General features: G+C 41.2%; 1 protein-coding gene across 4 annotated transcripts in view; it reads left to right on the top strand.

The window, feature by feature from the left end:
* The window catches only part of RAB6B (RAB6B, member RAS oncogene family), a 166,470-nt gene that overhangs the window by 56,488 nt on the left and 85,404 nt on the right, over positions 1-24,578 (top strand). For all 4 annotated transcript variants that reach the window (XM_029615189.1, XM_029615190.1, XM_029615188.1 and 1 more), the window contains exon 2: positions 1,663-1,721. In XM_029615189.1, the coding sequence (XP_029471049.1) occupies positions 1,663-1,721 (59 nt within the window). The remainder of the gene's footprint in view (positions 1-1,662; positions 1,722-24,578) is intronic.

Here is a 24,578-nt window from a genome sequence, read left to right as displayed (position 1 = left end):
TGAATAATCCATATACAATCAGTGATGCACATCACAGGACAAAGAACATCCAAGAACATCCAAAAACAACAAGAATACGTACAACCTGCAAAATCAAAGGAGGAATGCCTAGCATAGGGGTGGTCAGCCCCTGTCTTTGAGAGCCACAAATGGGCCTGGTTTTCAGGATATCCACAATGAATATGCATGAGATAAATCTGCATAAAATGGTGGCAGTGTATGCAAATCTATCTGATGCATATTCATTGTGGGTATCCTGAAAACCTGGCCTGTTTGTGGTTTTCAAGGACCAGTGTTGGCTACCCCTGGCCTAACACCTAATAGTGCAGAAGCCTTAATAAACAGGAAAGCCTGCAAAAAGAGAGACATTTTAAGTGACTTCCTGAATTGAAGCAGATCCCCTCGCTTCAGATTTCCATGGGTAAATCATTCCAGTAACTAGTCCCACCTATGCTGAATATCCTATTTATACTCCTCCTCGTTTTTACATCTCCTCCTCCCCATCTGAAGTCATGGCTTGCTTTAGATACAGCCCCAGTCCTCCAGAACTGCAAAGCTGTTTGGTTTTCAGAATGTCCAGAGTGACAAATATTTGAAAACATTTGGTTTAACAACTTGACTAATTTATATTTTTTTGCTCATCCTGACCTACTTGTAGCTTCAAGAACCAGAGTCGTGCACCCCAGTCCAGATGCATAAATGTGATGTTGCTCAGGCTTCTGATGATAAGCAGCACAGCAGTGCCCAAATTAATTTAGCCCATGACTGGGAGAAGGACTCAGCAGGAAGGGTTATCAGAAACTTCTTTGTCGTAGACATGAAAGAAAAAAATCAGAAAGAAGAGATTTCTTACTGAGAACTGTTCCTACTGCCAAGGGAACTCTTTCTACAGATATTTTTCTGATTGGCGGTGCAGGGTGCTGTTGGGGCACCAATCTGTGACCCTGGAGGGCCAGTTTAGTTCTATCTCTGGGTCTCTGAATAACCTCAAGTGAGTTGCTCCCTCCTTGTGATCACAATTAAAAGCTTGATGCATGGTCGAGGGTTTGGCAACTATGTTTTAAATGCAAAAAAGTACAGCGTCATGCATTTAGAGGTGAAGAAACTGGAGTGTAGATAACAGCAAGCAGGAGAGAGATCTCTGAAAGATCATAAGGCAGTGGTCAGAAAAAGAACAATGCTCAGGTACATAGGGAAAGGCATAACCAGTAAGTACGGGCCATTGGTGAGACCTCACCCTGAAGTATCGTGTCCAGTTGTGATGGCTGAACCTCCAAAAGGCTATAGACCAAAATGGCGCCAAGTCTGCAACAAAAGCCTTGTGTTGTGAGAGTTAAGGGTCCAACTTTCTGTACCCTAGAGAACAGAAGAGACAAGGGGATAAGTTAGAACTCATGCCATAATAAATTGGTTGGTCTATAGGATGCCAACTGTCTCTTAATTTTCCTACACCAGACTAACACGGCTATCCCTCTGAAGATCTGTTGTATCATAGTCTAGGTTTCAGGTCTGGGCAGAGGCCAAAGCCAAGACGCACCATAATCCTAGCTCCTGAGAGAAGCCTTTATATCGAGTGAATTCTGCAAATGCATATAGTCGTATGGTTCCTGAATTATGCATCCAGCACTCTAATGTGCAACCTTGCTTCCTCTTGTCTTGCAGTGGGAAAGACGTCCCTCATTACCCGGTTCATGTACGACAGCTTTGACAACACGTACCAGGTAAGTGCCTGCTCTGCGGGCTTTCCTTGCCCAGATTTTCAGCTCTTCTTTTCTTGTTGGACATTTTTCCAGGGCAAATGCCTAATGGCTTACTGGGGGCAGGAAGTGAAATCATAGCGGCTACTTAGGACACTTTTCAAGTTAAGGCTAGCAGATGGCTTCAGCCTTCGGTCTGTCTGGCCCATTCTGGAACTTACTATCCAAGAAGGATGAGAGAGTTGGGGTGGTGTTAGCAGACGAGAATGTACAGTTTCTTATTCAAAGAGAGCGCCATGGAGTTCAGCACTAAAGTTCCTCTTAAGCACACATGCAGCCACCCCTGGGGTAGATGGCCATGAGCTCTGGTTTACACGCTGCATGAGAGCTTCCAAAGGAATAAAGAATAGCAGTGTGATTATAAATAATAGATTTATATAGTGCTTTATATTTTTAAAAGCTCTGGGCAGAGTTTAATATGGGATGTTTATACATTATGAAGTAAATATTCAAGCATTGGCCGGTCAAGAAACTTAGCCGGATAACAGTTATCCGGCTAAGTTACAAGGATATTCAGTTGAGTATCTAGGGTCAAGGTGCTCATCCTTACATTCTTACAAAACCATTTTCTCAAAGAATACAATTTTCAAATTTAAAGCTACTTATCACACTATATAACACCCACCACATCTAAACAAAATACACATCACACAGTCATTCTTCATGCATTCATACACATGCATAGAAAGCAATTTAACCCCAAGCAATTCTTATGGAGATCCCACTCTTTTAAACACTATTTGTTGTAAGAGATATGCACCAACCCAAATGTGTACAGATAAGACTGCGCTGCAATACACAATTTCCTGGGTAGGTTTATGCTCCCCTGCCAGCAGATAGAGACAGAGCAAGCTGACTTCACAGTATATATAACCCTGCAGTGACCTCAGCCTGTCAGTCTTCACCAGATGGTGGACGTTCATCTCCCTATGGGGATTGCTTTAGCTTTTTGAAAGGAGAAATTTTAAATTCTAAATTCAGGAAAAGAAAGCCCTGCTCTCCTGCTGTGATACCTAAAGGTCCCTCCCCCCAGTTGAGAATTCCTGTGGCGATTTCCATGGCCCCTGAGAGGTGTGCTTTGGTCTGGTAGCTGGGTTTCCCAGTGTGGACTTAGCTGCTAGTTCAGCTGAAATGCAGCGGGTGCAGGAGGCCAAGCGTGGCAGTGACGGCAGATGCCCTCTCCCCCCACAGCTGGAGACCGTCTCTGTACTCAGATGGTAAGCACTGAGCTCAGGTATTGTTTAAGAAAAAAAAAATAAAGGAGAAAGTTTTACCTGAATCAGAGACACAGAGGTTTCAGGACTTCCTCCGGTCTCCATTCTCGTGCGCCGTGCCGACATCTGTTCCCGCTTCCGTTGGGGTTGGGAAACTGGACAGCCTGGTGGGCTAGGCCCCGCACTTAGGCTTTTTTCTTGCATGCTGCATGGTAGGCTGCCACGGCTGTTTTTGCACGCTCTTGTGCGTGTTCTGCTGCCCTCTATAGGCCATTGGTGTGCGCAGTGTGTTGGCTCTGTGCACACGAGTGCTTGAATTTTGGGCGCGCTTTTTACGCGCACAAACTTTTGTACACACTTAGTGCACAAGTTGAGCGTGTGTCCTGCCACGCTTTCTTCTAGGCCCTTATTTTTTGGGTGCATTTCATTTTTGAGCGCGAGCCATTCTGAAGCACGTTTACCACAGCAATGACTCCGGTAAGCAAGAAGCCTAAGCGTTTTCCTACTTGTGTTGCCTGTCATATTAGGGCTTCTCAGCCTGACCTGGCTTCTAATCTGTGTCGGCGCTGTTCAGATGCTCAGGGAGAGTTGTCTTCCTCAGATTTTCCTAAGCTTGGCTCTTCCCATTCTGATGGTGGGTTGGTCATGGCCTTGACTGGGGGGACACAAGATCTTGGTTCTCCCTTGACTGTCTCCACTGGCCAGGGCAGTTCTGTGGGACCAGCTCCAGTTCCTTCTGGGCTTAGTCTGGACCCGGCTGCTTTTTCTTGGGTGGAAATTTTTCAAGGTTTACAAGCCTTTCTTCAGGTGTAGTCCTCCGCTTTCCCCATTTCTGTCTGGGCAGACCCTCAGTGGTGGCTCCTCCCTCTTCCAGTCCTATGCTTAAGCGCCAGGGCTTGCTTCAGCTCCCTGTGGTTGTTCCCGACAGCTTCATCAGGGCCATCATCAGTATTAACCAAAATCCCCTGTGGTGGGTTCATATTGATGATGCCCCCGAAGAAGCTGTTGAGGCGGAACATGTCGGGCTAAAAGTTTGATCATTTGACAGGTGGGCCGTACCCTTCTGGAAATTAAGTTGAAATTTGTCAAATTATGATAGTATCACCCAATATATCTCAATTGAATTTTTACTACTGTTTCAACTCAATTTATGTTGGTTTCTTCAATGGACTGATAATTGCTTTATTCGATGGGTGATTGACTTTCTTTTGGACATACAAATTGAAAGTCAAGAAATGGGAAAGACTTTAATGTCCTTTAAACATTGTTGATGGAGCCTTCTTGAATTATAAGACTCTTTGAGTTTCGATTTTTATCACTCATGCACTTTGAGTAAAGCACGAACCAGGATTATTCATAAAGGGTTTGATTTTTTTGAAACTGTTTTTTTGTTTTGTTTTGTTTTTTTAAAGATGTTCTTGATGTGAAAGAATTGAGTATTGCAGCGAAGTCTTATTTGTACACATTTGGGTTGGTGTATATCTCGTACAACAAATAGCGTTTAAAAGAGTGGGATCTCCGTCAGAATTGTTTGGGGTTAAATTGCTTTGTATGTATGTGTATGAACGCATGAAGATGATGCGTATTTTGATTAGATGTGGTAGTTGGTGTGTATATAGTATGATAAGTTGTTTTTAAATTTGGAAATTGTATTCTTTGGTAAAATGGTTTTGGAATATTATTTAAATTAGATGTTACATATACAAAAAGTAAAAGGATTTTCGAGATATATTATTCATTTTGCACCATACATTTGCCTTGTTTGGGATATTGTGTACTGACATTATATATTTCCAGGGCCTTTTTTTTTTTTCTCGAGAAAGAAAGATGTTGGTACTCAGTTTTGACAAGGAGGGTGTGTCTAGAATTACATGGCAGCTTACAGTTTGTCTAAATATTAGACTTCAATAAGACGCTTGTCAGCACTTTTTCAAACAAAGATATGACTCAGAATTTAGTTAGAACAAATATGAATTTAATATTTCATATCTTTGGAAGCACAGATGCCAACCTTCCATGACCTGCGGGTGTGTGTCTTGTAGTTGGTTCCAAGAAGGGTGCTTAGGAGGAGGGTGTAAGGGATTTGTGTGTATATGTTTGGTAGGGGGTAGGGCATGAAGAGTCTCTGTACCAGGGGAGAAGGAGGAATGTGTGTGCTTGCTTGTGGCAGGGTGAGAGCTGTGTGTGTGTGTGTAGGAAGTTGTTATACGAGGTCCACACTCTTTCCTTTCTCCCCAGTCCACTCATCCATGCTCACACTCCCTCTGTTTTTCATGTTCTGCCTGCTTACTTTGCAGGCGGAGGAGAGATGTTGGGGCAGGTACCAACAGTAGAAGAGCTATCGGCTTCTGGGGACCCCTGTCAGCCACTTTTCTTCCATCACCGCAGCTTCTCTGGGTCTTGGGCTGGTGGGACCTGGGAATTCCCTGCCAACCATGCTGATTTCTCTCTTTACCAGCAGTTCCAGTGCTTATGTTTCCTTTTTGCTCACAGTCCTGCTAGTCCCACCAGTGTCACAGACATTCGAACAGACAAAATTGAAAACATAAGCGCATTTTTATTTTATAAGATGCACTAAAAACGTGTTTGCATGAAGTACTGTAATGTACCACTAGAAAAATTTGCCATAGATATTCACATGCACCGGGTGGAAACCTGAAGAATTTTGAAGGAGAGAAATTGAGCATCTTTCTTTTCGATTTATCCCACTTGGTTAATTTTCAGTATATGAATCATTCACTGCACCAGGTATGCAGATGTATTAGCACCTAGTCTGTCATTCAGATAAAGTTTTAAACATCTGGCATTGATTGAAAATCTACCCTATTTCCTGGACAATATCTAGCTGGGGATAGGAGAAAAATTTCAAACCTTGAGGTTTATCCAGCTAACTCCAAAAATTAGCCAGACAAATCCTTTGAGTATTGACCTTCAAGTGGCTAGATTTTAGGGCATGTGATTTTGAAGGCTTATGGAAGGGGTGGCCAACTTTGGTCCTCAAGGCATAAATAAGCTGAGTTGAAACATAGAAATGACTGCAGAAAAAGACCAATCGGCCCATCTAGTCTGCCCAGCAAGCTCCCACACTTATTTTCCCATACTTTATCTGTTTCATCAACCACAAAGTACAGGGCCCTTGTTGGTAACTGTTTGATTCAAATTTCCTGCCATCCCCTGTCATTGATGCAGAGAGTAATGTTGGAGTTGCATCAAAGGTGAACATAAGGCTTAATGGTTGAGGGTAGTAACCGCCGCATCAAGCAAGTTACCCCGATGCCGGCTTACCCAGACTGCATAGATCAATGCCTTGTTGGATGTTGTCTGAATGTAAATCCTGTTTTCCACATTTCCCTCTGCCGTTGAAACAGAGAGCATAATGACAGAGATTTGCATGCGCTATCTCTGGTTATACCAAGGTATCTCATGCATGTTCATTATGGATTTCCTGAAAATCCAGCTTCTTTGTGGATCTTGAGGACTGAAGTTGGCCAATCCTGGCTTATGGCTTTGGATCCCAGCTCTGATTCCACATATACTAGAAGCCCAAAGGAGAAGGCTGAAACTATCAGGTCATCTACCTAGATTCAAATAGTACACTATCTTCTTCATGATACTGTACATGGGGACCCTGGTGTAGACTCAGGCCTCAGATTCAATTTCTGTGTCTGTCCTTTTCTGGGACTGCGTGTGCCAGAAGGGTTTCACCACCCTCACCCCAAGTGGATATTTATCTAGGGGAAGGAAGGTGTAATGGCAGAGAGAGAGATGAAGCCGGCTAATGAAAAAGTGTGGTAGGAACTCATAGTGTACATCCTGGTAATTATGAGATTTCTGACCCCACACAGGAATAAAATATTTGGCAATATCTTCACACAGTCCAAAGATAGTAACTGCACACAAATTTCATGAAGCTTGGTTCTTCGTTATAGCATTGATATTTAGAAAGTTACCTTCCCATCCCACCTATTAACATCAGCCCCTTAAATATCAATCATCTCATTATAAAAATTTGTAAAATATTGTAGGGAGAGGCATTGGGAGGGGAACTAAATGGGGAGAGATGTAAGGGTGGTTGATAGAGAAGAGATATACCTGAGAGAAGATCACAGAGCTGGGAAAAATCTGTGGGAGAAGGACATTAGTGTTGGCAGAGAAGGAAAAGATATGTCAGATAGGTAACAGAAGACAAAAATGAAAAGAGTTGGGAGATGCAGACCAGAGATGAGCGTCGCCTGTGTGGGAGGAGATGAACAACCTAGAGACACTGAGGGTCCGATGCAATACAGTACGCTCAGCCGAGCACACTGTATAACCAGCAGTCGGACACGGGTTGAATAGGCGCTAATGAATCCACTAATGCAATAAGGGAATTAGCACCTATTCAACGCGCATCCAACGTGGAGTGAGTCGAATAGTGCTAATCACATGCAAATGCATGTGATTGAGGCTATTAGCATTCACTCCAGATGCAAACAAAAAAAAATGTGAACAGAGAACAGTAGGGGAGATATTACTTCCTATAAGGGTAATGAGTGAATTTAGTCTTCATGTTCATTTAGTATTGAACATACCTGGCCCAGGTTTTTTTTGGTTTCTTTTAATTCTATGGAACAACCTCCTGTAGAGCTGTGAAGGAATTCATTGAAACATAGAAATCTGATGGCAGAAAAAGATCATATGGCCTATCTAGTCTGCCCACCATCCAATCATTCAGCTTTCCAAACCCTGCTACTCCCTCAGAGATTCTCTGTTTTTATCCCGTGCTTTCTTGAATTCCGATACTGTACTTGCTCCAACAGCTGCACAGGGAGGCTGTTCCATGGATCCGCTACCTCTCTGTAAAGAAATAAATCCTTGGATTACTTCTGAGTCTATCCTCTTTCACCCTCATCCCATGAGCCCTCGTTCTAGAGCCTCCTTTCCGTTGAAAGAGGTTCACCTCCTCTGCCTAGAAACCTTTGAGGTATTTAAATATCTCTCATATCTCCCCTATCTTATCTTTTCTCTAGTGTATACATATTTAGATTTTTGTCTGTCCCCCATATGCTTTAGAATGAAGACCATTGGCCATTTTAGTAGCCACCCTCTGAACGGACACCAGATTTCTATCCCTTCAAATTTCACCTTCGTATTAGAATTGAGCACAGGGATATTACCCTTTCTAGGACTGAGAAGAATATTTATTTCCAATGTCCATTTAACCATGGGCCTCCAGGCATGAACCTTCCACCAGTGAGTTTTTCAGCTTCTTGTACCTTGGAATGAAAGATCATCTCCTAAATCTGAAAGGAATTCAGTCTTTAATCATTGGGTTCTGAGCTCCTTGACATCAGTGCCCTTGAGAAATAGTTGCACAGGAGTGAAGTGGCATATTTCGGTTGAGTTTGGTATTTATTATGACCAGTTCTGCAAGAACCAGTATCTCGGAAAGCTGTGTCCTTCACCAACTGAAGTGAAGCCGCCCCTCAGTCACTAGGCTGTCCAGTTGCCCAACCTTCTGAGTAATTGATTTATTGTAGTGGACAAATGTGTTTCTTTGTCTTTAGAAGCAATTAAAAATTCATTAAGAGTGGGAGAGTGAAAGCCTGTGGTAATGACTTCTGCATTAAATGTATCTTCCACCCGTGCTGTGCTCAGTGGGGGGGTAGAGATGGCATCCTGGGAGCCTGCATCCAATGGAGAGAATTCTGCTCTTAAATAGTTCATTGCAATTTGAGCATAACAGCTGTGAGCCCTGCAGCCCCAGGTCCGTGTCCCCACCTCCACGCCTAACCCCTCTTCCACGTGGTGCTTTCCTTCATTGATCCCCTTGATGCAGCCTGCTGGTCTGGTTCCTCTTCTGGAGGTGGCTGGAGTGTTAGCTTTTCATGTTTGTAAAACCGTGCGGGATACGGTTTTATAAAGCCATGTTTCTTCCCTTTCATTATCATTGCGTGTGGAAACTTGGAAAAAAAGACTCAAGGCGGTTTTTGGGTTTTGGTATATTTGTGTCATTTGCACATGTTCTTGTCTCCTTCTGACCTGTAATGTAGACTATTCCCTGGCCTTCAGCTCGCTTGCTTCCTCTCTACTCTTAGGGTCCAGGTATGCCTGAGGGCACCCCCTGACAGACACACACAACCCCCCAGCTCTGCACTTTCTCTCTGTGCCCAGGGAGAAGATCAGATTTGGATAACTTTATTGGCAAGGTAATTTTACATATCTTGCCAAAGTAACACACACAATTAAAATGAAAGGGTAAAAAAAATGACATAATAGTCAGGTAAAGTTAGGGGATGTACATGAGCAGGGAGACATCCATGTTCTGATGCTGGTCTTTGTCCCTGGTCAGATTTGATTTCTGGCCTGGTGACAGGATAACATACATTTTGCCGCTATTGCTGCTGGTTTACCTCTCCATCCCCCTCCCCCCAGGAGTATACTGAATTTTTCCTGCTCATTCTTTTCTGGGGCATCTTTTATTGCTACAGGTACACTTTTGCACTTGCTTTTTGTGCAGGTAAAAGTTTAGTGCTTTATTTTCTGATCCCACCTAAAAAACACCCCACCCCCTCCAGAATGCTATTTGGATAAAAGTATGTGCTTATTTGGAAGACCACATGTACATTAGCCAGATTCAATGAGCTCAGCTTTCAGGTGACCAATTTACCCGAGTAACTCCCTTTGAAAATTACCCTCAGTTGGTGAAGGAAAAAATGACCAAGGATGCACACGAGGCAAGCTTTTTTTTTTTTTTAACAGAAAAAGAGGCTCCAGGATGAGGGCGAAAGGGGTAGAACCAGGAGTAATGTGAGGAAATATTTCTTTATGGAGAGGGTGGTGGACGCTGATTGGAATTCAGGAAAGCTTGGGGATTAGCACCGAGGATCTCTGGGAGGGAGGAAGAGACTCTGGTGCTCAGCCAGAGGTGGGGATGGGCTGCATGGTCTTTGTCTGCCATCATGTTTTATATTTCTGACTGGTCACTATTGCCGCTGGTCAGATTACGTTTCTGGCCTGCTGACAGGATGCGACTTACGGGCCGATACAGTACAGTGTCCCTAGCGCCTCTTTTTACCGCGGGCCCTAATTTGCATTTTCTCCCCCCCTGAATCGCGCGCACAGGAGAGCGGGCGATTGCCGTAACTTTTACTGAATCGGCTCATTAGTTTGCTACTGCAGGTCCTTTCTCCTCTTTCTCCCTGAATTACGGCATATGGTGTATTTCCTGCTCATTCATTTGTGGGAAATGTTTTTATTTTCTCTGACAGCTCTGGGAAATATGCATCTCTTATCTTTTTGTATTTATCACATTCTTCATATAGGGACGTTCAGTTTACAGCATATAAAAGCCTACAGATTAGAAACATTGGTTTATATCAGAATGGCAAACCATTAGTGACAGACTACACCCATAAAAGCCTAAATAGAGCTATCGGGCACCCTGTCCTTTTATTAGATTCAGTATTTTGCACAGTACACTAGGAAATGCAGCAGTGGATCAGGGTTTTTTTGTTTCTCTCTGTACTGAAATGAATAACAAAGAAAAATCAGAAAACTAACTTTTGATTTTATGGAAATGAGAGAGGATTTGTAGTTAAGTTTAAGGGGTTCAGGAACTTGTCTGCTGCAGGACACTTCTGCTTCCCCTCCCCCCCCCCCCCTCACCTCACGCTCCTAAGTTCAGGAAAAGACAACATTTTTCTTCACAGAATTGGACTTTTATCAGATTTTGTAGGGTTAGCATTTAGAAGATAACGGCACTTGTCTCTAACATCCTTGCCACTGAGCACCAGTTTACCCTAAAGAAAGTTCTGTAGCATGGGTGGTTTCAAACTTGCCATAAACCTTAGCCTGCCTAATATATTAATACTTAGGGCTAACTTACTTACCCCGGGTCCCAACTTCAGGTGATTTCCCTGTGTTTACCTCTGAAGCAGGCTCTGGCTGAAGGTCTGGAGAACCGCCTGGGAATGAGGCTTGCTTCCGGGTCTGGTACTGGCAGAGCTGCCGGCCTTCTCTCGCTGCTTCTCGCTGTTTCAGACTCCACGCCACTGTCAGACCCCAGATAGGGTGTTTTCCTCGCTCCGGTCTCCTGGCCACACCTAATCATTTTCCTCCTCGGTAGCAGGGGCTGCTGGGGCTGCTTCAGGTCCGCTCTCTTCCTCCATTACAGTATTGCTGCCATAATTTTAGGGCAAAAATCGAGAGAGGATGAGAGAACAGTAGTAGTGGCAGAGTTGCATGATTGAGTCCAGGTTTTAGGAAGGATCATAAAAGGGAGATTTTATTTAAAAAGTAATCATGAATAAATGTGTTTCTAAAAATCAGACATGATTCAAGTGTTCCAAAGAAAAGCAATAAAGTGTAAGGATAGAGAGGGGAACAGAAAGTTGAATTAGATTACATGAACTGCAGTTGTTTTGGTATAGATTGCAATATTGACAGGCCCACAGAAACAGTACTGAGCTACCAATGTAATAAGGTGCAATAGGCTGTTTGCACATGACACTCGTGGTTCTGTGCACAGTTTTGTGTGTAGATCTTGACTACAGATGCAGCAAGGAGTTCAGTGCACAAAAGATGTGCCCACAGCTCAGCGTTCCTCAATACAGATTCCACATTAATCAAGGCATTAGCTATTGCTTCCCTTTGCAGGTTTTCTTTAAAGCTGGAAATTGAGTAAGTTTCTGGGGCAAATGCTATTCTATAGTGCTAAACCTGGAGTTGGTGTTGCCACAGTCCTGTATATGGGATTTCAATTCAATAATACAATTCTAAGTATCTTTCATACGCTGTCCATCTTTTCTTCTTTTGACATCAACTCCACTGCCAGTTCTTTGATTTCTATTTTAGCTTCTTCCTTTGATCATTCCTGTTCTCCCACTGTCGAATACAAGAAGCTTCCAATCCTTCGACAAACGTAGACCAGCACTATTCCTGCCATGTGCTCTGGACTGCAGAGATGAAATGAAAGATAGCAAAATGGAGAGCAGACTTTGCTATTGCATTTCTCTTCATTATTCCATTACTGAGGCACTTTCAATACCAAAACAAATGATCATCAATTATTTCTTTGTTCTTCTATCAACTCTCTCTTCTTCACCATCTCCATTTCCCTATTTCATGCACCAGGAACTGCTGTTTTGTTCTCTTTAGTGCCATCTGATTTTCTCAACCCTTCAGTTAAAAAAATTAAATGACATCCTTTACTTTGTATGAAAAAAGTGGATGTAGGTGCCACGCACACTGAAAACTAAGTAAATATTCCAAAAAATTAAAATATTTAGTTAAGATGCTGAGAAGAAAAAGTACAAGACCTGCTAAAAAAAAAAAAAAAAAGCACAAAATAACAGTTGAGCAAACAAAACATAAAGAGAAGAAAATACATTGCCCAGTACTACTAATCTGGCACTATATGTAAAGTATGGCATAAAGCCAAACAGGATAAAAATCCTGCAGGAAACAAAATACACGGTGGAATTCTTTATGGATCGAAATTCCATTTGTGACTGGTAGGAGTATAGCAGTGGGTGTATATATCCATCCATCTGGCCAAGATGAAGAAACAGATCGATAGTGAGATGCTAACAGCAAAATAATAATGGATTTCAGTTATGCCAATATTAACTGGGTCAGTATCTCATTGGGTCACATTTCTAAATGCCATAAATGACTGGTCCTAGAATCAACAAGAGTGGCAGCTGCTTTAGATCTAGTCCTCAGTGAAATGTATGGCCTGGTTTAAAGATCTACTGTTGTGGGTCACTTATCAATAGCAATCATAATGCAATCAAATTTGACGTAATCACTAGAGGGGAGGATATTAAGTAAAGCCACTGCAGTAGCATATAACGTTGAAAAGGAACAATATGATAGAAAAAAATAAAAGGGGTGTAAAATCAGTTTTACTTGCTTTTTCTCAATAGAGGTAATTTTATTTTCAAGTAATTCTGTTTTAGTATTAAAACTAGTAATTAACTGATTGTTAGACATAGTTTGATGTTTAGTGTCTAATGTGACTTGGGATAGAATTTTTATAGAACTTTCAATATATTTTAAAATTGACCAAATGCCTTCTAAGGTAATACATTCTGGTTTCTCAGTAATTGCACAAGCAGTGAGAGCTCTCAGTTGCTCATCTCCCCCCTCCACAACAGTTACCCTCCCCCCTTCTATACTTAAAGATGTTTCAAAATGTGTAGCTTTCTGAATTACTGGTGTAGAGGTCATTACAATGCTCCCTCTATCACCTTCACTCAGTTCTCCCAGCTTCTGTTGTAAATTGCTGGTTCCAGTCAGTTCTTGTTCTCATTCAGTCCTACTGGCTTTAACCAAAGCCAGTTGTGAGGACTCTTCTGCATTTACCATCACTGGCGAAAGTATTCTGATGTCTCCCAGGTGGGACAGTTTTTTCGGAGATCCGGGGCTAAGAGTGATATCTAAAATCGGGGGGGGGGGGGGGGGGGGGGTGTACGTTCTCCTACCAACCCCCCAACGACTATGCTCTCCGGTACTTTGGTTCCAGCTCCTGAAAAGAACCCGGGGATCTGCAATTGACGAGGATCGATTGCTGGTGAGTTAGATATCTCACCTCTCAATCGACCCTTCCTCTTTGTGTGTGACATCGATGACAAAAAAAACACTTATAATAATAGAGGTGCAGAAACCCTTCCTCCCGAGCTCTTTTACAGTTCTACTCAGCACAGTCATTTATTAGCAACTCCTTATAATGGAGGATTCTTGGGAGAGGGAGAAAGGAAATATTAATATAACATACCAAGTTATGCATTCTGGAAAGTCCTCCAATGAAAAAGGAAAGGAATATGCCCGAAGATCTTCCAAGCCACGCGCGGCTTAGGCTGTGTGCCGGTGTCGGCTGTGCGCCGTAGGAGGGGCAGTTTTCAAACTCTACTGTCCCTCCTAGATGATGTCAGACTCCAGGCAGTTGCATTGGAGCTCCGTCAAGGCTGGGCTCCTCCTCTAGCCCCCAGCACCGCTCACAACCAGCACGGCAAGGTTTTCCTCCTCTCTCCCTTTCTCCTTGAGGGTATTGCCGCAGGAGGGGCGGTTTTTAAACTCTACCGTCCCTCCTAGATGACGTCAGACACCGGGCAGTCACGTTGGAGCTCCGTCAAGGCTGGGCTCCTCCTCTAGCCCCCAGCACTGCTCACAACCAGCACAGCAAGGTTTTCCTCCTCTCTCCCTTTTTTCCTCTAAAAGACTTGAGGCAGTGGAAAATTCATTAAGGGCACATAACTTGAGAATTATCAATTTTCCAGTTCTAAATAAATTTAATGGCGGTATAGATTTTATAACATACATGCAGCAAGTCTTAAAAAATCCCTGAATGGGGCACTACCTGTAGTGGTTAAAGCTTATTAATTACATCAGGTTGGTCAGATAGAGGAGCAAAATTTCTTTAAACCTAACAGACATATTAGAGCAATCTCTTGAGTTAGAGGTAGCTCAAAGGAAACCATTACTTATTTCTTTTGCTTTTTTGTCTGAGGGGAACCATATACTCCGATTATTTTTTAGAAATAGACAGGTACAATTCTATGGGTTTCCCCAGATGTAATAAAATCCACACAGCAACGTTGAAAAGAATTATTGTTGATGTAATTAAGTTAGGTGCCCATTTTATACTAAAGTATCCATGCAAGGCCTGTATATTCTATAAGAATAATAATTATATATTTCAGGAACCTGCACAATTAAAAGAGTTTTTTATGACACAACCCCCCCAAATAACTACATCAGATTCAGAGTAAAAAAAAAGAAAAAGGGTTTCAAATGCTCAGCATAATTAGTCATGTTATTGATTTTCTTTTCTTTATCTTAAGTAAACGCTTACATTTTCATCTCCTTATTGTCTTATATTTAGATGTCTAAAATACAACATAAGATTTTTTATTTTTATTTATTAAACATTTTTTATATACCAATAGCCATTTACACATCGTACAGGTTTACAAGGAGCAAGCAGAAGGCCAGGAACAAGGCACAACCGTTACATGGAGCACATAAGGAAACAGTTTGAATATATTTGTTTGAACATAGTTGAGAGATTTGGAAGCGAAAGGAGCAAAAAATATTAAGATTAACAGAAATGCGATATAATCAGTTTGAACACATTTGATTGAACATAGCTGAGAGATTTGAAAGCGAAAGGAGCAGAAATAATAAGATTAACAAGATTAACAACGCGAATATAAAATAATTTCGTTAAAAACTCATATGAAAGTATTGACTTGGCTTTACAGACCTACGGTAGAAGGCTAAGTATTCAATTTTATATGGGAGAGAATTGTGTTTACGTGATATTCTGAAGAAGGGAATAGGACTAGAGTTTACAGCAGGAATTTAATGGGTACATGGATATATGTATTTGGGTTATTTCCTTTTAAATTTATATTCTTGTGTGTTGATGACATCATTTTTCTGTAAAAGAGTTTATCTTGGTATAATTTTCAAAAATTGGAAAATAAAGAATTCAAAAAAAAAAAAGCGGTGTAAAAGGTTAAATGTTTAAGGGCAAATTTTAAAAGCCCTACGCGCGTGACTGGTATGTGCATGGCTATGCGGATTTTAAGAGGCCCGTAGCCAAGCGCAAGGATGTCGAAAAAAGGGGCGGGAAGGAGACAGGGCATGGGTGGACCGGGACATCACCATTAAGTCCAAGTCGTGCAAATGCGGTGCACTGGGATCCAACAACTGCGCAAGTTGCTGCTGCTATGGACTACAGTTACGATGTAAAATTTAAAAAAATTGGGGGTACTCAGTGGGGTTTTAGGGGGTCAGGGCTAGAAAGGTAAAAGGGAGGCAGGTTAGGTAGGGGGTTTAAGAAGTCTGCTCCTTTACAGGGGCGAACTGGGAAGGAACAGGGAACTAGGCCCTAATGCGTTGCTGCACGCATCTACTAAAATCCCCCTACTTATATGCGTGTCAATATAAAATCATACGAGCGTGTGCGCGCGGGCAGTGGATTTTATATCTAGCGCGCATGTTATAAAACCAACACATCCATAAGTGCGCGCTGGCAAACGTGCGCACACTTGCACATGCCTGGCAGTTTCAAAGTTACTGTCTTAATGAGGCATGAACGTTATTTAAAAATGCAGTCTTGGAATCCTAAAGTGTATTCCATACATTAAAAAGATCAAAGGAATACCAAATGACTACTAGTGTAGTTTAATGGTGAGGTGAAAGAGGCAGTTAAAAGGCAGAAGGGTATCATTAAAAAAAAAAAAAAAGGAATGCGGACCCAAATGAAGAAAATAAGCAAGAGCATGGATATAGGATGGAGGGGGGATGACTTCAGCACTGTCAACCATCAATGGTTGTTAGATCACCTCTGTTCTAAGGGATAGGGTGATAGAGCATTTTATGTTGGTTTCAATCATTTTTTTAAAGTAATCATGCTGAACAAGTTAGAGTGGCTGATAGCTGTTCAATATGGAGGTCCATTTCTGCAGGGCTGCCTCAGGGATTTGCCCTTTCCTCTGAACAGCACTGAGGAAAGCGCAGATCCCTGTGGCAGCCCTGCAGAAATGGACCTCCATATTGAACAGCTTTCAGCCACTCTCTCTCTCTCTCTCTCTCTCTATCTACAGAAATACCCCCAAAACAATTTTTGGAGAAAGGAAAAAAGCACTTTTTAACTTACAGAGAAAATCATACCACAAATCCTTCAATAATATAAAAACAATGTATTTATTTCAAAACCATTAAAACAACCTGATTTTTTTTTCAGTATTAATTTTTTATATAAAATTACTCATATTAAACATTCCCTTTGAGAGTATTAAAGCAGTTCTCTAATCAATCCACACATTAATATTTTTGACCCTTTCCACTGTACTGCTACTAAACCTAAATCTCTCCCTAAACTGTTGTACTTAGTACATTAAACACTGTTGATTGTTGAGAACCACAAAACAACCTACATAACATAATTCTTAATACATGCATAATAGCGTTATCGTTGTTGATTAACAATGCTTCATTACAAAATTAAGACCACCATTATGTGGTCTACACTATCACATGTAGATCTTCAAATCGCTTGAGTTCCGCGTTTACCCGTCTCAAACAATTTGAGATGGGTAAATGCCGAGAGGATGGCGGCAAAGCAAATATCAAAGAACTAGAAAGGCTAACGATTCATCGGGATGGTATGGAAATAGAGTCAGCATTGAAACGCTTAACCCGAGATGGCCGACATGGCTGACAGAAAATAATGTCAGTTGAGAATCTTCAGCTCCAACTCTCCTTAAATATTTTGAAAGTTTACCAATTCAGGATTGAGATAATGTTCAAACAATGGTCTAAAAGAGGTTTTATGCCTTTGGCACATTCTTCCACGAGATTCTCCTATCATTAAGTAGAAACGAGTGAAGAGTGATCGAGTTACATCGAGAGTTGGGGGTGACCTATACACTGTTGATCTCTTTTGAGTTTAAATCCCCTGAAAAAGCCAGGAAGACGAAACAAGGGCCTTGTTGGGAAAGAAAAATCATATAACCAGGAAACACTATATATGAAGGAGTTCAAAAAGGCACTTTGAAGATCTACATGTGATAGTGTAGACCACATAAAGGTGGTCTTAATTTTGTAATGAAGCATCATTAATCAACAACGATAACCCTATTATGCATGTATTAAGAATTATATGTTATGTAGGTTGTTTTGTGGTTCTCAACAATCAACAGTGTTTAATGTACTAAGTACAACAGTTTAGGGAGAGATTGAGGTTTAGTAGCAGTACAGTGGAAAGGGTCAAAAATATTAATGTGTGGATTGATTAGAGAACTGCTTTAATACTCTCAAAGGGAATGTTTAATATGAGTAATTTTATATAAAAAATTAATAGTGAAAAAAATCGGGTTTTAATGGTTTTGAAATAAATACATTGTTTTTATATTATTGAAGGATTTGTGGTATGATTTTCTCTGCAAGTTAAAAAGTACTTTGTTCCTTTCTCCAAAAATTGTTTTGGGGGTAATTCTGTATAATACAGTAAACACTAATTAAGATACATACATTGCCAGTTCTTTGGATATATATATATATATTCAGCCTTTAGGAGCAATATTTATCTCACTTCAGAATTAAATATTGAGTAATGCTTGAAAAATGGAAAAAAAATTAAAATAAAATATATGCTGACATCATAATGCTGTGCCTGCCTGTCATGGTTGCCTTTTTACTGCTCTTAATATCTTAACTACCTGTCTTTCAACAGTAAATTGATGGATGGATGGACCAGAACAAACTGACTTTCAATGTTCGGAAGATAGAAGTCCTCTGAATTAGTCATTTGGTTCTCCCAGATGAACTTCCAAGCTTTTGTTTTAAGGAGATTGAACTTCCCTTTACAACAGAGGTTGGGGATTTGGGGTTGTTAGACTCCCAATTAACTCTAAAGCTCCATATTCAAGCAGTGTTGATATCCTTGTTTTTTAAGCTGAGACTGTTACGCATGCTCGGATACATTCTGGTTGTTGAATATTTTCAATAATCTACAGACTGTTGCCCTGAGTGCTATGGATTATTGTAATTCATTATACATAGGCCTGCCTAAGATGTTTGTGTTATACAGATGCTACAGAATTTTGCTACTCGTTAATTACTAATGATGCAATTAAGGATCATATTATTCCCAAGCTGCGTTGGCTGCCAACAGCTCAGAGCTAACTTCAAAGTAGTCAGTCTTATGTAAAAAACTCTCCAGTAATTATTTATGAGCTCTGTTGCATGCATATGTTTTGGCCCATGCGTTGCGGTCTGCTGAGAGAGCTTTTCTTATCTTGCATTCGTATAAGGAGACACATTGTAGGATACTCATTGGGGGGCCCTTCTCTGCGGAACTCAGTAACCATCAACATCCATAATATTGAGCATAGGTTGTTCAGAAAGTAGGTAAAAGTTGTTTATTACTTACAGTCTTATCCTGTTGAAATATAGGTGTCTTAATGTTTTTATAATTAGCTGCATTATGGAAGATCAATGATGTACATTTTATTACATGTTTGTTGGTCAGGTAAGTTCCTCAGTATTTCCTCTTTTATTGATGTGATGTGCCTTGAACTACATGTCTTGAATTGGGCAGACTGAAAATGTTTAAATAAAATAAATAAGTATTAGCAAGTTAAATGTAAAATGGTAGTAAGACAGACTAAGAAAGAATTTGAGAATAAGCTTGCCATAGATGCAAATATTAAAAATAAAATGTTTTTCAAGAACTTCTGAAGCAAAAAGCCTGAGAAAGTCAGGCTGCTAGGTGACGCGGGGGTGTGGGGAAGGGGTGCACAGGGAAGACAAGGAAATGGAAAAGCTGAATGGGTTCTTTGCCTCAGTCTTTACTGAGGAGGATATTGGAAAATATCCGCAATAGAAGCATTCTGTGGTGATGATTCTGAGCAATGAAAACAAATCTCCGTGATAATAGAGAATGTAATAGATCAAACTGACAAACTAAAGTGTAGCCATCCCAGAGTCCTGAAAGCATTCAATCATGAAATTGCAAACCTGTTATTAGTAATCTGTAACTTGCCTACCTGGTGTAAAGGTAGTGCACCTCATGTGCCACTTCCTTAAGATTTAGAGAGTGCTGAGGAGGAGCCAACTGTTGTGGTACATGTGGGTCAAGGACCTAGGAAGGTGCAGGGGGGAGTTTCCGAAGGATAAATTTAATGTTCATTAACACCTGTTAATGTTCTTATTGTAACTTCTTTTTACACCCCTTTGTTAATTGTAAACCGGCATGATGTGATACCTATCGCGAATGCCGGTATAGAAAAACACTAAATAAATAAATAAATAAATTTAGGCTCTTAGGTAGGAAACTGAAATCCAGAACCTCTGGAGTAGCGTTCTCAGAAATGCTTCCCATTCCATACGCAGGACCTCAGAGGCAGGCTGAGCTCCAGAGTCTCAATGTGTGGATGAGATGATATTGCAGGGAAAGAGGGTTTTAGATTTGGTAGGAACTGGGGAACATTCTGGGAAAGGAGAAACCTATTCCAATGGGATGGGCTCCATCTCAGAGTGGAACCAAACTGTTGGCGCTAACATTTAAAAAGGAGATACAGCAGCTTTTAAACTGGACCATGGGAGAGAGCTGACAGTCGCTCAGAATTCTGTGTGTGGTTCGGAGAGATGCATCTTCCAAAGATAGTTATAAAACAGGAAATTCAGAATATCCCAGTAGAAGGTTGTATTTAAGGCTGAAGTAGCCCAGATAGACATAGACAAAGAACACCCAGGTGTGAATGACTCTAAACTGCCTCTATTAATTTTTAACAAATAGGTTGTGAATACAAAGAGAAATGAAAGTGCAAATAAAAAACCATACTTTAAAATGTCTGTACGTGAATGCCAGAATTCTGAACAGTAAGATTGAATTAGAATATATGGCATTATATGATGATGCAGACATTATAGGCAGTTCAGAGACGTGATGGAAGGAGGATAACAAATGGGACCAGGGTATAAATTATATCGACATAATAGGATACATCGATGGCATAGAGTCAAGCATGATGAAAATTCTCAAGGAAATGAAATGTACTGTGGAATCCTTATGGATAGAAATTCCATGTTTAATGGGTAAGACTATAGCAATAGGTGGATACTACCAGTCACTTGGCCAAAATGAAGAAACAGATTCTTGAAATGCTAGCTGAAATTTAAAAAGTAAATGCATTTGGAAACACAATAATAATGAGAGATTTCAGTTATCCCGGTATTGATTGGGTCAGTGTCTCATCAGGACATGCTATAGAGGTTAAGTTTCTAGATGCCATAAATGACTCTTCATGGAGCAGCTGGTCCTAGAACTGATGGAAGAGGCAGCTACTTTAGATCTAGTTCTCAGTGAAAAGCATGATCTGGTATGAGAAGGTTACTGTTGTGAGGCTGCTAAGCAATAGCAATCATAATTCAGTAAAATTTGACATCCCTAGAGGGGGAGGACATTAAATAAAACTACTATAGTAGAATATAACTTTAATAAGGGCATCTGTGATAGAGTGAAGAGATTAGTTAGAAAAAAAACTAAAAGGAGCAGTTGCAATGATAAAAAGCTTACATGAGGTGTGGATATTGTTTAAAAATACCATTTTGAAAGCCCAGATAAAATGTATTCCATGCATTAGAATAGATCTAAAGAAGACCAGAATGACTGCCAGCATAGTTTAATGGTGACATAAAGGAGGCAGTTAAAGCTAAAAGGCCATCATTCAAAACATAGAAAGCAGACCCATATGGAGAAAATAGGCCAATTAGATGTAAAATAGCAGTTAAACGGGCTAAGAGTGACTTTGAGAAAAAGCTTGCCAGTGAGGCAAAAACTAATAGCAACTTTTTCAAGTATATTCAAAACAAAAAGCCTGTGAGGGATTCAGTTGGTTTGCTAGAAGACCAAGAACGAAAACATGAAATTGCTAAACTGTTGCTAGTAATCTGTAACCCTTCATTTAAAACAGCCACAATTCCTGAAGACTAGTGTTATGACTTGGTAACTAGTTAAAAGTCTGGAAACAGAGTAGGACTAAAAGGTCAGTTTTCCAGATAGAAAGGTTGAGTACCACAGGGATTAGTTTTGGAACCTGTGCCGTTAATATATTCATAAATGATCTGGAAAAGGGAATGACCAATGAGATGATCAAATTTGCAGATATCACAAAATTACTCAGCTGTTAAAGCAGCAGTGGACTGTGAGAAACTGCAAAAGGACTTGTGAGAGACGGCAAATGAATGACAGATGAAATTTAAAATGTGAAAGTACAAAGTGATGCACATAGGAAAAATAATCCCAACTATATAGGTACATAATGCTGGCTTCTGTGTTGAGAATCACTACCCAGGAAAAGAACCTAGAGTGCTTGTGGACAATACATTGAAATCCTCTGCTCAGTATGTGTTGATCAAAAAAGCAAAAAGAATGTTAGGAATGATCCAAACAGAAATGGAAATTAAAGCATAAAATATATTGCCTCAGCATTGAGCCACGGTGTCACCGCATCTTAAATATTGTGGGGTAGATTTTATAAATTTACGCACCAGGCGTGAACAAAAGTACACTGGATTTTATAAGATACGCGCGTATCTTATAAAATCCGGGGTCGGCGCGCGCAAGGGGGTGCACATTTGTGCAACCTGCGCGCACCGAGCCCGGCGCGAACTTCCTGTTCCCTCCGAGGCCGCTTCGAAATCGGAGCGGCCTCGGAGGGAACTTTCCTTCCACCTCCCCTCACCTTCCCCTACCTAATCCACCCCCCCGCCCTATCTAAACCCCCCCTACCTTTGTTGGCAGATTTACGCCTGCCAGAGGCAGGTGTAAATCTGCGCGCGCAAGCGGGCTGCTGGCGCGCCATCACCCGACCCGGGGGCTGGTCTGGAGGCCTCAACCACACCCCCGGGCCAGCGTCACGCCTCCGACAAGCCTCCCGCCCCGCCCCAAAATTCATGCCGCCCACCCGACACGCCCCTGACACGCCCCGGGACTTACGCGCGTCCCGGGGCTTGCGCGCGCCGCCGAGCCTATGCAAAATAGGTTCGGCACGCGCAGGGGCCTTTTAAGAGGGTTATGCGCGTAACCCTCTTAAAATCCGGCCCTTTGTGTACTTCTGGTCGTCCCATCTCATGGTCGTCCCATGGTCGTCCCATCTCATGAAAGACATAGTGGAACTAGAAAAGATGCAGAGGAGAGTGACAAATGATAAGAAGATGGAACATTTCACCTATGATCAGAGGATATGCAGGCTAGGGCTCTTCAGCTTGGAAAAGTTACAGCTGAGAGGGGACATGATAGAAAGGTATAAAATCACGAGGGGTTTGAAACAGGTAAATGAAGGATGCTTTTTTATTCTTTCAAAGAATACTAAAACAATAGGACACTCTGAAACTAACCACCAGCAGATTTAGAACAGGTCATAGAAAGTACCTTTTCATTTAGCTTACTGTCAAGCGATGGAATCCGTTGCCGAAGGACACGATCAAGGTGACTAGCATTGTGGGTACAAAAGAAGTTTGGACAAGTTCCTGGAGGAAAAGTTCATAACATATTATTAGCCAGGTAAACTAAAGAAAGCTATTCTGTCTCTGGGAGTGAGTAACAGGAATTAGATCTACTTTATGTGATCTGCCAGGTACTTGCGTTCTGGATTGGCCACTGTTGGAGACAGGATGCTGGTTTTGATGAACCTTGGTCTGACTGGCATAGCATCTGTATGTTCTTATTTAATATTTCTGTCCATGGAGACAAATTGCCACCAAATATTCAGAATTGTTCCTTCTCTTCTCCAGTACACCAAGAAGCTGAAGGCATAAAAATATAAGATATGCCATGCTGGGTCAAACCAAAGACCATTGAATCCAGCATCCTTTCTCCAGCAATGGCTGTGTATTAGGGAAGACTACAGTGATAGGGGTATACTACCGTCCACCTGGTCAAGATGGTGAGATGGACAGTGAAATGCTAAGAGAAATTAGGGAAGCTAATCAAATTGGTAGTGCAGTAATAATGGGAGACTTCAATTACCCCAATATAGACTGGGTAAATGTATCATCGGGTCACGCTAGAGAGATAACGTTCCTGGATGGAATAAATGATAGCTTTATGGAGCAATTGGTTCAGGAACCGACGAGAGAGGGAGCAATTTTAGATCTAATTCTCAGTGGAGCACAGGACTTGGTGAGAGAGGTAACGGTGGTGGGGCCGCTTGGCAATAGTGATCATAATATGATCAAATTTGATTTAATGACTGGAAAAGGAACAGTGTGCAAATCCAAGGCTCTCGTGCTAAACTTTCAAAAGGGAAACTTTGATAAAATGAGAAAAATTGTTAGAAAAAAACTGAAAGGAGCAGCTACAAAAGTAAAAAATGTCCAAGAGGCGTGGTCATTGAGAAAAATTGTTAGAAAAAAACTGAAAGGAGCAGCTACAAAAGTAAAAAATGTCCAAGAGGCGTGGTCATTGTTAAAAAATACCATTCTAGAAGCACAGTCCAGATGTATTCCACACATTAAGAAAGGTGGAAAGAAGGCAAAACGATTACCGGCATGGTTAAAAGGGGAGGTGAAAGAAGCTATTTTAGCCAAAAGATCTTCATTCAAAAATTGGAAGAAGGATCCAACAGAAGAAAATAGGATAAAGCATAAACATTGGCAAGTTAAATGTAAGACATTGATAAGACAGGCTAAGAGAGAATTTGAAAAGAAGTTGGCTGTAGAGGCAAAAACTCACAGTAAAAACTTTTTAAAATATATCCGAAGCAGAAAGCCTGTGAGGGAGTCAGTTGGACCGTTAGATGAGCGAGGGGTTAAAGGGGCACTTAGAGAAGATAAGGCCATCGCGGAAAGATTAAATGATTTCTTTGCTTCGGTGTTTACTGAAGAGGATGTTGGGGAGGTACCCGTAATGGAGAAGGTTTTCATGGGTAATGATTCAGATGGACTGAATCAAATCACGGTGAACCTAGAAGATGTGGTAGGCCTGATTGACAAACTGAAGAGTAGTAAATCACCTGGACCGGATGGTATACACCCCAGAGTTCTGAAGGAACTAAAAAATGAAATTTCAGACCTATTAGTAAAAATTTGTAACTTATCATTAAAATCA

Source organism: Rhinatrema bivittatum, chromosome 9 (assembly GCF_901001135.1).
Source record: "Rhinatrema bivittatum chromosome 9, aRhiBiv1.1, whole genome shotgun sequence".
Lineage (NCBI taxonomy): Eukaryota > Metazoa > Chordata > Amphibia > Gymnophiona > Rhinatrematidae > Rhinatrema > Rhinatrema bivittatum.
Note: the sequence above shows the minus strand (reverse complement) of the source record. Positions and strands in the feature narration are given on the sequence as shown.